The 14,168-nt window shown below is 22.8% G+C and overlaps 6 protein-coding genes and 1 non-coding gene across 7 annotated transcripts; 3 read left to right on the forward strand and 4 right to left on the reverse strand.

Annotated features, from left to right (window-relative positions):
* Positions 1 to 645: 645 nt before the first annotated feature.
* PY17X_1431100 lies at positions 646 to 809 on the reverse strand. Its single transcript, XR_002696590.1, has one exon. It is a non-coding gene; the product is annotated as a U1 spliceosomal RNA (small nuclear RNA).
* Positions 810 to 1,948: 1,139 nt separating this feature from the next.
* Positions 1,949 to 2,806, forward strand: PY17X_1431200 (mediator of RNA polymerase II transcription subunit 18, putative; the record flags this gene model as incomplete). The annotated part of the gene is made up of 1 exon (XM_721378.1): positions 1,949 to 2,806. The coding sequence occupies one exon, from the start codon at positions 1,949 to 1,951 to the stop codon at positions 2,804 to 2,806; it is 858 nt and encodes a 285-aa protein (XP_726471.1).
* Positions 2,807 to 3,028: 222 nt separating this feature from the next.
* On the reverse strand, positions 3,029 to 3,529 carry PY17X_1431300 (conserved Plasmodium protein, unknown function; the record flags this gene model as incomplete). Its single annotated transcript, XM_022957551.1, has 2 exons — positions 3,029 to 3,227; positions 3,390 to 3,529. The coding sequence occupies 2 exons, from the start codon at positions 3,527 to 3,529 to the stop codon at positions 3,029 to 3,031; spliced, it is 339 nt and encodes a 112-aa protein (XP_022812923.1).
* Positions 3,530 to 4,107: 578 nt separating this feature from the next.
* Positions 4,108 to 5,898, reverse strand: PY17X_1431400 (kelch domain-containing protein, putative; the record flags this gene model as incomplete). Its single annotated transcript, XM_721377.1, has 1 exon — positions 4,108 to 5,898. One exon carries the CDS (start codon positions 5,896 to 5,898, stop codon positions 4,108 to 4,110), a length of 1,791 nt encoding a protein of 596 aa, XP_726470.1.
* A 2,353-nt stretch (positions 5,899 to 8,251) lies between these two features.
* On the forward strand, positions 8,252 to 10,331 carry PY17X_1431500 (uncharacterized protein; the record flags this gene model as incomplete). The annotated part of the gene is made up of 2 exons (XM_724770.2): positions 8,252 to 9,769; positions 9,897 to 10,331. The coding sequence occupies 2 exons, from the start codon at positions 8,252 to 8,254 to the stop codon at positions 10,329 to 10,331; spliced, it is 1,953 nt and encodes a 650-aa protein (XP_729863.2).
* A 1,516-nt stretch (positions 10,332 to 11,847) lies between these two features.
* On the forward strand, positions 11,848 to 12,129 carry PY17X_1431600 (dynein light chain 1, putative; the record flags this gene model as incomplete). The annotated part of the gene is made up of 1 exon (XM_724771.1): positions 11,848 to 12,129. The coding sequence occupies one exon, from the start codon at positions 11,848 to 11,850 to the stop codon at positions 12,127 to 12,129; it is 282 nt and encodes a 93-aa protein (XP_729864.1).
* A 907-nt stretch (positions 12,130 to 13,036) lies between these two features.
* PY17X_1431700 (DNA-directed RNA polymerases I, II, and III subunit RPABC3, putative) lies at positions 13,037 to 13,833 on the reverse strand (the record flags this gene model as incomplete). The annotated part of the gene is made up of 3 exons (XM_022957553.1): positions 13,037 to 13,163; positions 13,385 to 13,530; positions 13,675 to 13,833. 3 exons carry the CDS (start codon positions 13,831 to 13,833, stop codon positions 13,037 to 13,039), a joined length of 432 nt encoding a protein of 143 aa, XP_022812924.1.
* Between the last annotated feature and the right edge of the window lie 335 nt (positions 13,834 to 14,168).

Here is a 14,168-nt window from a genome sequence, read left to right on the forward strand (position 1 = left end):
TTATGCGATTAATTTCGATATATCGACACACATAATTATAATATAAGTATAAACAAAATATATTGAGTTTGTGAATAATAAGCATCGTTAAGGTTAAACCTTTGAATAAAAAAAACAAAATTATTCATCGCTCTATCGATCCTTTTCTTTTAATCAAATGCATCATGTCCTACATTTTATCATTATTATTTTTACCCTATTAGCAATTTATATAATGCAACTAAGCCTATAAATATATACTTTACAGGTATATTTGCTAGTAAATATAATAAAAAATAACAATTTTTAAAACATATTTTAACGATTTTAAAATGTTCCTAATATGGGCATATAATATAACCCCTGTATAAATAAAGAATTTTAATTATAAAAACTATTTATTTTTCTAGTGAATTTATTACAATTATAATGGGAAATTAATTATAAAATTACGCATATTTATAGTGCATAAAATATAAGAGAAAATGAAATTAAAATATTTTTTCCATATATAAAATATATCATAAATTATATATATTATAATTACATATCCATATGTTATTTTCGCGGTATAGCATAAAAAATCACGGATATTTTTATTTGCACTTAGCAATATTACCTAAAATTTTATTAGTGAGCAAAAAATTGATAAATTTAAAATTGTTAATGGCATATTCATAATATGAAATAAGCCACGGGCAAAAATTTTGCTGTTAACACCTTCCATGTGGAAAGTCTATAGTCCATCACAGTCAGCTGAGTGCAATGCTCTGCTCCGAACTACGTCAGGGTAATTCATGAGCTACCCCAAACGCCAGCCAGGTAAGTTAAACTTTAACTTCCTTTATTTTTTATTGGGTATATTTTTAAACGCCGAAATTGTACCTCATTGAAAATTAATTTTTATAATATTTTTTATTCTTTTACTTCTATCAAAAAACACATTTGTAAAACAATATTTTAAACTCTTTTTATAATATAAAAGGAAATATATATATATTAATATTTATGTATATTTATTTTTACTAATCATTATACATGTTTTTTTAAATAATTACTGATATAAAGTACTGTTCTTATATATATATATATATCACAAGCCGAGTATATATAAAACAATAGCGTTATTTTGAAACTTCACTTGCACTTTTTCATTTGTATTAAACTAAGTATAAAATCGGTTTTAAGCAAATTCACGAAAATTTTTGTATAATTATTACAACTTTTTAAGCATAGAGCATAATAATAAATGATGAAATAATTGAGCATAAGTTATATAGATAAAATTCTTGGCTACTTAACATATATTATATAATAACTTATACATAATAATTTTTTCATGTGAAATTATAAAAATTGGTTTTATCCATTTAATTAATTTGTATATGGATTCTTAAATTATTTTTATTTAAGATATATTAGCTGTACGTTTTTTAATTACATTGTTGCACATTTTATATTTTATTTGTAGAAGTTATTATCTTCTGATGAGAGCTACCAACAATTTGGTTGACAATACTTTTTTTTGTTTTACTTTACCTTAATTTAATTAATTTTGGGAATTTTTACGATATATTTAATTCACTGAAATTAATAAGCACAAAGGGAATGCGTATAGTATAATTAGCATTTAAATTGTTATGTAAATTTTTACCGTACATGCTTATCATGATTTAATTATTGTTATACCATTCCGTTTTAAATATTCCTTCTCTCCTAATTTCGTATAAAATGCTTTTCCTTTTTATTTAATCAATCACTTATCAAAATTCTTGCCTCATCAAAACCATACCTATAAACTGTCTAACTGTATAACTAATTGGTGTATCAATATTATATCTACACAATTCGAGGGGTAATATAAATATATAAGCTGACCTCACGTAAAACTTTTAAGCTCCCCCATTAGTACTCCTACTGTCTAAATTTTAATTTTATTTCGTCCTGTTTTGCAAAATCATAATAATAAATGAATGATAACATAGATAAATTAATAACCACTTTAATGTCTGAGACAAATAACACATTTGAGGGTACTGGTATAAACAATGGGAATAATACTGAAGAAAAAAATCTTCAATTTATGGAAAATGAAGAAAAACATTTTTTAGATGATGATATACTAAAAACATTAGGAAAAAATAATTTTTTTAAATATACGGAATATTCGTTATCTAGTTTATATATATCAGAAAATAATATGCCAATAAATGATGATCCAAATTTTCAAAAATTATTAAAAGTTATGACAAAAGCCAGTGATGTTAATAATAAATTCAAATGGGTAGATTATTATTATAAACATAGTGTACGAGAAGATGAAAATATATTAAATCCCCAATCACAAAATCAAGATTATATTTTTAGAGAATATATAGAACCAAATCATTTAAAAAAATTATCATTGTTAAGAAAATATGAGCAAGGAGCTATTTTAAAATCATCTGAAAAAAATAAAGTAAATGTAAAAATTGTATCAGAATTTATTGTTCATGATACTTATGCTACAATAATTAAATCTGTCGGTTATCACCTTAATCATAAACTTTTTACAGAAGCTCAAATTTTTCATAATAAATATGGAAATAGTAATCACATTGTTATTTTGGTTCTAAGACATTATAAGGATCAAAACTTTAGTATTCCTTTATATAACGACAGAGTGCTAGTGCAAATTAAATCATATTTAAGTGATAATAAATATTCAGATATCACTCAAAAAAATTTATTAAATTATGCAAAAATATTTAATCCTTATATTTTGCTAAGAAAAGTAGATTATTCCTTTGTTGAGCAGATTAAAGAAAAAATGTCTTATGCAATCTAGTCTCATATCTCTATTTTTTTTGTAATATTATTAATATTCTCCTCTATGTTTTTATTATGTTTTATATTTATCAACTTTCAAAAAATCATTAAAAATTTTTAATAAAACAATGAGAATATAAATTAATGTATAACTAAACACATTTTTATATACATATATTTTCATATTTTCATTGAACATTTTCATTATAAAAATTTGAGAATATATACTATGAAATCCAATTTAATTTAATTCAGGGTTAGATTGGTGAGATTTTTCGGTTTTCGCATTACTGCTTTCAGCAGTTGTTTCATTATCGAATGCAATCGTATTCGTTTCTATGCTATGTTGTAATTTAGGAGTATCTAATTTTTCTTTCTTATCCTGAGTCTCCTCTTCGTCATCAATGTCTTCAAATTCTTTATATATGTTGAAAATATCACTAATAAGATTTATTATAAAGATTATTCAAATTATAATTACTATATTATTTTTCATGCATATATATAGAACAATAAGTAATGGTATTATGCACTTTATTTTATGCACACAATGGGGCAATATCAATATTCATAAGTTATTTTATTTTTTTATTTAATTGCACCAGTTATTCACGCCGTCCCAAAATTTGAAGGATTTTTCAACATCAGACAAGGTAGAATTAGAAAAAACATCATCTTCGTCATATGCATAAAGCCCATTATTTTTTTCAGCCTTTATATTAATACCCTTTTCACAATTCATAATGCTATATTGTTTTATTCGCAAAAATTATATATATATGAACATTGTACCTACCCAAAGTAGTTATTTTTTATTTTTTGTAAGCACAGTTAAATATGAAAAATTTTATACGATGATATTATATTATGGGTGTGTGCACATTTTTTCATTGGCATATATACATAATACTCTTATTTAACATTATATTATTTGTCTATTTTTAATTTCATAAAATATATATATGAATGCTTGCTCATTCGATTTTCTATTTATTATAATTCATTACCCGCTATGTAAAATAAATCATATTATTATTTCATTGTTTTATTCTTATATGTTTTAAAACAAAGCATACAATTAATATATTATTTTATATTTGAGACATATATAATAGGCTAATTAATAAAAAGTACTCATTGAAACATGTAAAAAAATACAAAATATGAAAACAAAGAATATATGAGTAAAAATTATATACAAAAACACGGGTTATAAATATAATAGAAATGAGTAAAATCACGATTTTTTTGCATTCCACGCAAATCACTTTATGCCGATATATATACATATATTTATGGCTTTATAGAAGCTAAGCAGGATTACTGAACAGACGTTATTTCCTCAGCTTTTATTTCATTTTCTGCATTTTCTGCATTTTCTGCATTTTCTGTATTTTCTGCATTTTCTGCTTCTTCCGTTTTTTCTATTTTTTCTGGGTCTTCATTTTCATTTTCTATAGCCGCATTTTCAATTGAATTTTGTTTATTGGTAGCAATGTTTTCTTTTAAAATAGATAATTCGGTATCAATACGCTCGACATTTTCCTTAAGAATTTGTATGCTTCGTGTTAATGCTTCGAACAAAATTTTAAAATCTTTTATATCTAAACTATACATATGTATAATTTCTTGAATCTCAGATACATTATTTGCAGTCTCTTCAGTTTCTTTCTTTATTTCGAGTATCAAACTATTAAAGCTTTTAATATCATTTCTCATCATCGTAATTGATACACTTGTGCATAACGGTGCAAATCTACATACATTTGAAATGGGCTCATTATTGTAATTTTTTCCGCCAAATAAAAAAAAGGCTTTTGTTTGAGAATGCAAATTCAAAGTACCATAATCATAGCAATTATGGATTTGCTTAGATGCTATTTGACAGTGAAACCAACAATTAGAAGGAACATCATATACATATAAGTCTGGAATAGTATAATTTGAAAACCATCCAGAAAATAAACCCCCTGATATCCACATATTTTTGTCAACCATAACAGAGCCATGTTTCCATCTTGCGCATGGTATTTCACCAGATGAATTTTTTATTAATGTCCAATTTTCATTATTGATATTATATACCCATAATTCATCTGTTGGTGTACCTCTATTTGTTAAATCGCCACCAAATAAATAAAGAAAACTATAATTTACATTATCTTTTGTTGTTCTATCTAACCAAGCAAGAGATGAAAATGCTCTAGGGGATGGACATGTACCTTTATTATTCATTTCGGACCATTTTCCTCCAACAAATTTATGTCCACTATTTAGTAACTCATTATTTCTATTTAAGCCTCCCCAAATTATTGTTGCATATGTAATAGGACAATATGTATAAGCATGGCCATATCTTGCTCCTGGAACAGAGTCTAATTTAAGAGAATATTTTGACCAAGTATCTTTTGCTATGTCATACATATAACAATCTTTTGCTAATATATTTGGCCCACATAATCCACCAAATAATAATAAATATGGGGAATTCTCATCATTATATGCTAATGTCATTGATGCATATGCTCTCTTTCCCGGATTTTCAGTTAATTTTTTGGAAGTAAATGTATTAGGTCCATATGTAAATTTTATGAATTCATCTAAATATTCATTCTTAGCATTTATTCCACCATAAATAAAAAACTCATTTTCATATTCTATCATTGAATGAGCATATTTTTTCATAAAAACTTTGTTATCATGATAAATATGCGATATAAAGAATTCTGGAGGTGACATAACACAATCAGCTACTCGTGGATTCATACCATCAGTTCGCCGTTGCTGGTCTTTTAACTTTGTAGAGTTATCTAAATTTTGAAATGATTTCGAATTAGTTGCATATAATGTATTATCTTCCGTTGATCCTATTTTTAAATTTAAATTCTTTTCTGATTCAATCGTTCCTGATTTTTGCATAAGTAATCCTTTATCTTCATTTTCAACACTGCTTACAAGTTTCGTGCTATCTTGTTTGTCTAAAGTATCATCTTTGTTTGAATCACTTTCTTTTGATGTTGTTGATTTTTGGGATTTCTTTTTAAAAAGTTTGTTTTGTTTTCCATTTTCTGAAAAATCATCAATGTCTGAAAAATCAGATATATCCGACATTGTAAATTTTTTATATATTTATTTTCAATTCACAATTATTTTTTGCAATAATTATCATTTTTTATAAATAATATAATGTCTTAGTATATATATATTATGCAATTGTGTGTATAACAAATTCAAATATTATGCCTTTGCCACAAAATATTTACACATTTACAAATTTTTGAGTCTAAAAACGAAAAACAAAATGAATTATGCAAATTTAATCATAATAAATAAAATTATCACTTTAATATAAACATTTCAATTTACATGTATAATTTGTTTTTTTCACAAGCCCGTTCCCTTTTGAGAATGAATATATTTTTTTATTTATGTGGAATATAAAATGTAGCCTTTTTAATTATATTTTTTAATCATTCTTAAATTTTAAAGAAATTAAATAATAAATCAAAAATAAATATGAAAAACAATCAAGAAATTAAATTGAAAAAATATATTATACAAAAATCAGTGTAATTAATATATATATATATTATTTATATATTTTTTATAAAAAACAAAAAAGACATCACAATTTACAACGTTTTTTAAAACCTTCATAAATCATAACTCAATAAATTATGTTACACAATTAAGGATAAATAATATTAAGAATATATACTAACAAAATCATATCCATTTTTTTTATATTCTTATTTAATTGGATTTAAAAACAAAACGTATAAATATCGTATATGAATATTAAAAAAAAAAAAATGGAAACCTTGAAAACATGAAAAATAGCTAGCTATGTATACAGATAAAATGAAATTACTCATAAGCTTTCATTTTTTTTTTTTCGTTTAATGAATATAAAAATATAATCTTTACGTAATAATATATTTGTGTATATATTAAGAAATATAATCAATAATGTTTTAATTCCTTTATGTTTTATGTGGTGTCTTTTTTTAGAGATAAAATTATATATTCCTTATAATAAATTGAGCATATTATAATTAATATGAGCATTAATAGGTTAGCTAAATTAATATATGTGCAGCATTTCAATAATTATCAATTTGAATATATTATACTGATAACAAAAAATTAAAAGATAAGATTACATATATATTTAAAATAAATGTGAAGAAGTATAGCTATTCAAATATGGCTTTTATTTAATATTTTTTATTTTTGTTCTCATTTTTTTGTACCATTGATTTTTGTTCGTGTTTCACACAACTTTATATTGTTTTTTTTTTATTTTTCACATTCTATAACATTGTGACACCTGTCCAATTACAAGACTTTTTTTAATTTAAAAATAAAAATTATAAATATGAATAAAATGGTGTTTCTTGGTAATATAGTAATACTTTACAGTATTTGTATCGAAATGTATTTATTGTGAACAAAATGGTAGCTTAATGCAGTTTTCCCCAAATGCATTTAAAAAATCAAATATAGAGAAATAAAAAAGGTTTTCTACAATATTCACAATTATTTTTATATTATAATGATTATTGGTTTTTTAAAAGGAATTTATTGATGTGTATATATAGAAAGGCATATTCCGATGGGTTTGTTTTATTTTTATAAATTTTATAAAAATGTTGCAAAATTTATATTTTTTTATAAAATTGATGTAGAAATTATTTTTTTACCTTTATTGCGTTTTTTATATTTAATATTTTAATTATGTCATGATGTTTAAGAATTTTAAAGTTTTTTATTCTGTATAAGACATATATTTGAATATATAATATTAATTTTATCAGTTCATATTAAATATAGTTCAAAAAAAAAAATAATAAAATAAAATAATTTTTCAATTTCCATGCCTCGCTTACATATTATAGCTCAATAATAATCATTATTTTTTATATTTAAAATAAGCATAGGCATGTGTGTTGTCCAGTTATAGTTCTTTTTTTTTGTCGCATTTCCTTTTTATATGGTAATTTTTATTTTATCGTTGTTATTCTTTAGTTAAATTGGTGTGCCAATTTAATTCATTTTATTTCCTTTTATTATGTTTTCTACATTAATCGCCTTTTAAAGACTAAATAGGGCAATATAAAAATACTTTTAAGTTTTTTTTAAAGTTAACATATTTTATTATATTATCAATGAAATTTCAATTTTGAAATATTTTATACTTGAATCACCTATATATTATAATAATATATTTGAAAATGTATGCATTTTTTTATTTTACATGAATTTGATTTTATGCATAAAAAAAAGGAAGAAAGAAACCTATGTATGGAACATATGTAGATACACATTTATATGTGTACATTTCAAAACAGTAACAGCTATTTTTTTCATATAAAGAAACGAATAGTTTATATTTTTTACACATATATGATAAAAATTTGTCTGCATAAAATAAATTTAAATCGAAAAATAATTTCAAAAAAAAATGGGAAAGAAAACGATATGCTATCTTTTTATGGTGATTGTGTCATATTTCATTATTCATGATGTAGAAAGTAAGGTGTTTCATGGAAATTTTTATATGAAAAAGAATGAAAAAATACATTATTTAACAAAGTTTAGTTGCAATATTGGGACATGCGAATTTAATGTTAAAATGAAACTTAAAGACAATATATTAGAGAAGATGGTGCAGACTTATTATAAAATGAATAGTAATGACTTCTCTACTAATACAAATAACGAAGGTATAGCAAATAAAAAATTATTTTATATGGATTATGATAATTCATATTATGTCTTAACTAATAATCATGAAAAACCATTTTCACAAAGAGTTACATTAATGCTTGATATTGAAGAAAAATATGTTAATCAAAATGAAAAATGTCATGCTTTTGGAAATTTAAGAAGTGTACATAGATTTAAGGTGCCTTTTCAATTTAAATATTCTGATTTAATTAACAGTAGAACATATAACTTAAAAAAAATTACAAATAATAAATATTCAAAGTCCTTTAGTTCTATCTATAATGAATTACAAAATAATAAATCTTTACAATCAGGGATATTAAATTATGAATCTATTATTAACGAGAAAAATTCGAATTATGAATATAAAAACATTTATGCTAAAACAACACATCGTGTTCATGTTTGGTTCTTAATGTTTGATGATTGTTATGATAATTTTATTCGTAATTTGAAATTAAATATAAAAACTAAAATAGCATATTGGGAATATCTATTAAATGCATCAGAAAGAAAAGACATTTCACATTTATCAGCTTTACAATCAAATGATGGAAATAGGGATAATGATTATGATGATTACGATGATGATACAAAATATTATAAAACATATAATTTTGATAAAAATACACTTTTAGAAAATCCGAAAAGACTTTTATTTATAGAAAATAGCTTCACACAAGGAGAAAGAGAAGACATTTCTTTTTTCCTTAAATATCACGATTTTAAAAAAATGAAAAATTTTACTAATATGTATAATAATTTATATAAAAATGGATTTTATGAACAAGTAATTGATTATATATATGAAAATGAAGGATTCAATATAGAATATGAAGTAAATATACTACAAACAAATAATTCGCATTTTTCTTATGAGTTATTGCATTCACCCCTTTTTACGAGCATATTAACTCTTTTATATATTTATCTCATTTACCAATATGGAGAAAAAATTTTTAAAAATATTTCATCAAAACAAAACAAGCACGTAATGGTTGTATGTTTAGCATTTGTAATATTAATACAATTGATATCGAACTTTTTATTATTTATACATTTATTAGTTTATTCACAAAATGGTATTGGAATTGAGCTTTTTAAACTTACATTCAATATACTCAACTTTTTAGTACAAATTATCATGTGTACTATGTTACTTTCACTAAGCTATGGTATAACAATTGTTGAGGCCAAAATTAACAACTTTACAAAAATAAAAATCATATTTTTTGTTATTACCTTTTTCCACGTAAGCATAAATACATAGTGAATCCGCTATCTGTCATAACCATTCTCTATATGTGATTTTTAACATTATTATATATACACATGTGCGCATGCATATACTATTACATTATTTTTGTTTTTTCTTTCAGATCATTTTAGTCATATTCGACAACACATATATCAAGGATTCGTCATCAAAATACTTTGACAATGATAACATAACTGGTTACATAATACTAGCTTTAAGAATATTACTAGCAATTGTATATCATATAAATTTAAGTAAACTATATAAGGTCACTAATCAACAGAAGATTGCAACATTTTTACAAAAATTATATATATGTGGCTTATTTTACATACTTTCGTTTCCAATAATTTTTATGATATGCTATATATTTGATACATACTGGAGACAAAGGTTTATGTTATTTGGAACGGCATTTTTACAATATGTTTCTATATATTTTATTACAAAAATGTTTTTAACAAATTCAGAATATTTTAAAGTTTCCGATATGTCAGCAAGTGATCTTCCTGGAGCAACGTCCAGTTTATTTAATCAAAAGGCCCATGCCCATTAAGTGAAAAATATTTCACAGATTTATATCTTCGTTTTATCATTTACTCATTTTTTCTTTATTTTTTTCTTATATTTTTTGTGCATGTTTCATACGCTTATGTGCTTTTTACGTATATTTTTCCTATAATTTTCTTATTTTTTCCGATATTTTTCTCATTTTTGTTTTTATTTGTATATCACATAAACATGCATATAATACACACATAAAAAATCGGTATATACATGTTCCTTATATATTTTTTCCCATTATATTAATTTTTTATTTCACATCACTATTTTTACTACTACTATTGCTATTTATTAATATTGAATATGCAGATCACACATTTATTGTCTTTTGAGCATTAAATAATGCTTCATATAACACCCTATTATACTTATATATTCAAAATTAAAGCTTGGGAGTAAAAAAAAAATGAAATAAGAAAAATTAAGGCCGATGCAATTTAAGGATTATTATATATTATTCTCTTTTTTTTACACACATTTGTGAAAAAAATTATAAATATTTATAAAGCAATAATCATAAAAAGAAAAAAACATTATTTTATTATTTTTATGTACCTTTTCAAGTTAATTCATTTTTATTTTTTTTTCGATATCATTTTGCGCATTTTTTTATTTTTATTGCGTAATATGAAATTGTGATATATAGCATTTCCGCTTATATGATTACCTCAAAAAATATTTTTTTTAAGTACAATAGCAATTTATACGTATATTTGTTTATTTAAACAATATATATATATATGTTTATATATAAATTAAATGTAATTTTTATACAAATAATATAAATAAGAAAAAAGGGAAAGCTAATATTTTATATGAATGCTAATTAGACGGCATAAAACGGCGATTCGATATTTATGTGCGTAAACCGAATCAGACGCCAAAATTCCTACATAAAATTCGTATATCGCTAGTATATTTATTAAAAAAATACACATAATTATTATTTATTTGTGTAATTATGTATGCATTATAGATAGTTAGCTAAAGGAACTTTATGAAGATTGAAATTCTTTACTAAAAAAAAAATAAATAAAATAATAAAACAAGGGATTTGCTCACAAAGAGAATAAATAATAATTAAAAATGCCGCAGAAACAATAAAAGATATATCTATTACTCATTTTTTCAAAATTAAATTAAATGCTATTTTATTTAAGTATATATAGCATATGTATTATATTTATATGGCATATAAAAATGATATTGAGCAGGAATAAAAGGAAGGACAAAACATATATAAAACTTTTATTCGATATTATTATATAACAAATATATAAATTATTATATGCAAAATATCCATAAATTGTAGTAAATCCTAGACATTTTATAAAAAAAAATATTTACGCCTTTTCTATTTTATTTTTTAATAAAATTATCATAATCGTTTATTTTTATTTTCCCATTTCCATAATAATATAATAAACATATAGACGTAATATATACGTTTATATATATATATGTATTGTAAATATTTATATATGCGCATGTACATTTATTTGTAAAAAATGGCTGATAGAAAACCAAATAAAAATGCGGTTGTAAAAAATGTAGATATGACCGAAGAAATGCAAATTGATGCAATTGATTGTGCTAATCAAGCTCTACAAAAATACAATGTCGAAAAAGATATTGCGGCACATATAAAAAAAGAGTTTGACAGGAAATATGACCCTACCTGGCATTGTGTAGTCGGAAGGAATTTTGGATCATATGTTACACATGAAACTAAGAATTTTATTTATTTCTATATTGGACAAGTAGCTATACTATTATTTAAATCCGGATAATTAATTTTATACATAAATAACTACTTTCCATTTCCTTTCCATCACAAAAATCGGAGAGTATATTAGCAAATTTATAAAAAAATTAATATAAAATGGAATATATAAATTAAGAAACAATGATCATATAAATAAGAATGCACATTCTTGTAGTAAAAGATAGGACAATAAAAGAAATAAAAGAATAAAATACACATTTTTGTGTACAATGTGATGCATATTAAATAAAAACCGCTCTTTTATAACTATATTGTATTTTTTTCTTTCATTTTTACATGATTTATTTTATAATATGTGTACAAACACGTATTCGTCTATATATGCCTATATTCATATTGTATGCATATTTTATTCCATAATTATTCCTATATATTTTTTTATTTAAAATTCACTTGTATTCCATTTATTTATTTTATATTAGAATGGTATATTAAGCAGTTCAAAACTTATATACACATGCAGAGGCAATAGTTTACATTTTTACCACTGCTATAATTTTTTTTCCTTTTACATTACTATCAATTTATGTGTTTTTGAATAAAATCTGAAAACTCTCAAAAAAAGTAATATAATCAAATGATGTAGCTATATTTTTTTTATTAAACTTCTGCATTGGAAGTCTTAATATTTACAAATTTACCAAAAAAAAAAAATAGCATATCATCAAAAATATAATAAAGTTTTATAATAGTTTAAAATAAAACACTATTTTTTCTTTGTATTTATTTACAAAAATGGTGGGAAAGAAAATAATAATAACAAAGATCAAAGAAAAAAAGTATATTATGGATATATATTTGATAATATTAAAAGATGTTAAAAAAATAAAAACATAACATGCTCGTTTGGGCAAAATTGTGTGAGCAAATACTTGTGAAATTAAAAAAAAAGTATGGTAACGCTTTATATCTTATGCTATTTCAATATCCACATTTTTGGCAAGTAAGTAAATTTTCATGTCTATTTCTAGATCTCCTATAAATTGTTTATCTGCTGTTAGTGCCATCATTAGTCCCCCATATGAAGCATAAACAGTCCTTAAAAAAGAAAAATATATAAATTTGAATATGTAACATTATAATATAACCATATTAATATATACATATAGAGAGTTGCACACTATATAATAAATGAATAGAATAATTTTATTGTTCATTGAGACCATGTCATAAACTATTGCATAAATAGCATATGACATATGGATATATATATGTATAATCAGTTTATATGATAAAATATGCTTAGCATGAAAGTAAACCTTCTTTCGGATGAAAGTTCCTCAAATTTAAAAATTCGACCACTCATAATATATTCAATATTATTTAATGACTTATTATCAGTTTGTTCCCATGTTTTTTCATCATTTTTCCCCATAAAATTATCTTGAAGAGCTAAGTATATAGCCTATAAATTTTTTTAAAATATTACATCAAAAAAATATATTATATATACCAATAAAGTTATATATTTGAATAAAAACGATAAATTAAAATTAACATGATGATGATTTAATTTTTTTTTTTCTCTTTTTTTTATTATTTGTGCCACCTTCTTTTCTTCAACTTTAAACAATTCTGAATGGACATCAAGGATTAATTCAGCATCATAACCCGTACTTTTAGCTTTTATTCTACTGACTTTTTCAAATTTTGAATTATCTACATTGCTTATAACAAAACGGTCTTCGAACAAAATGTTTGATGCCATTATTTATTTACTTATTTATTTTTGCTAATATAAATTCATGCAAATTTAATTATGTTAAAAATTATATCTTTATTAAAGCGACAAATTTTCGGAAAACTGTTTGAATATATTCATTAAAATTAAGGAAGAACAAAAAATAACAAATAAATAAAAAAAATACATATATATAGCGAATACATATGCATTTACATTATTTATATAACCTACAAACCGTTTCACTTTTAGTAACGTTTTTGGAAAGTCATATGCTAAAATAAATGCGAAATTTAATCTGCTTATACTATACCGCCTCAAAAAAAAAAAAATATATATTTTTTAATAACAAATTAAGGTTC

The sequence above is a fragment of the Plasmodium yoelii genome, assembly GCF_900002385.2.
Source record: "Plasmodium yoelii strain 17X genome assembly, chromosome: 14".
Classification (NCBI taxonomy): Eukaryota; Apicomplexa; class Aconoidasida; order Haemosporida; family Plasmodiidae; genus Plasmodium; species Plasmodium yoelii.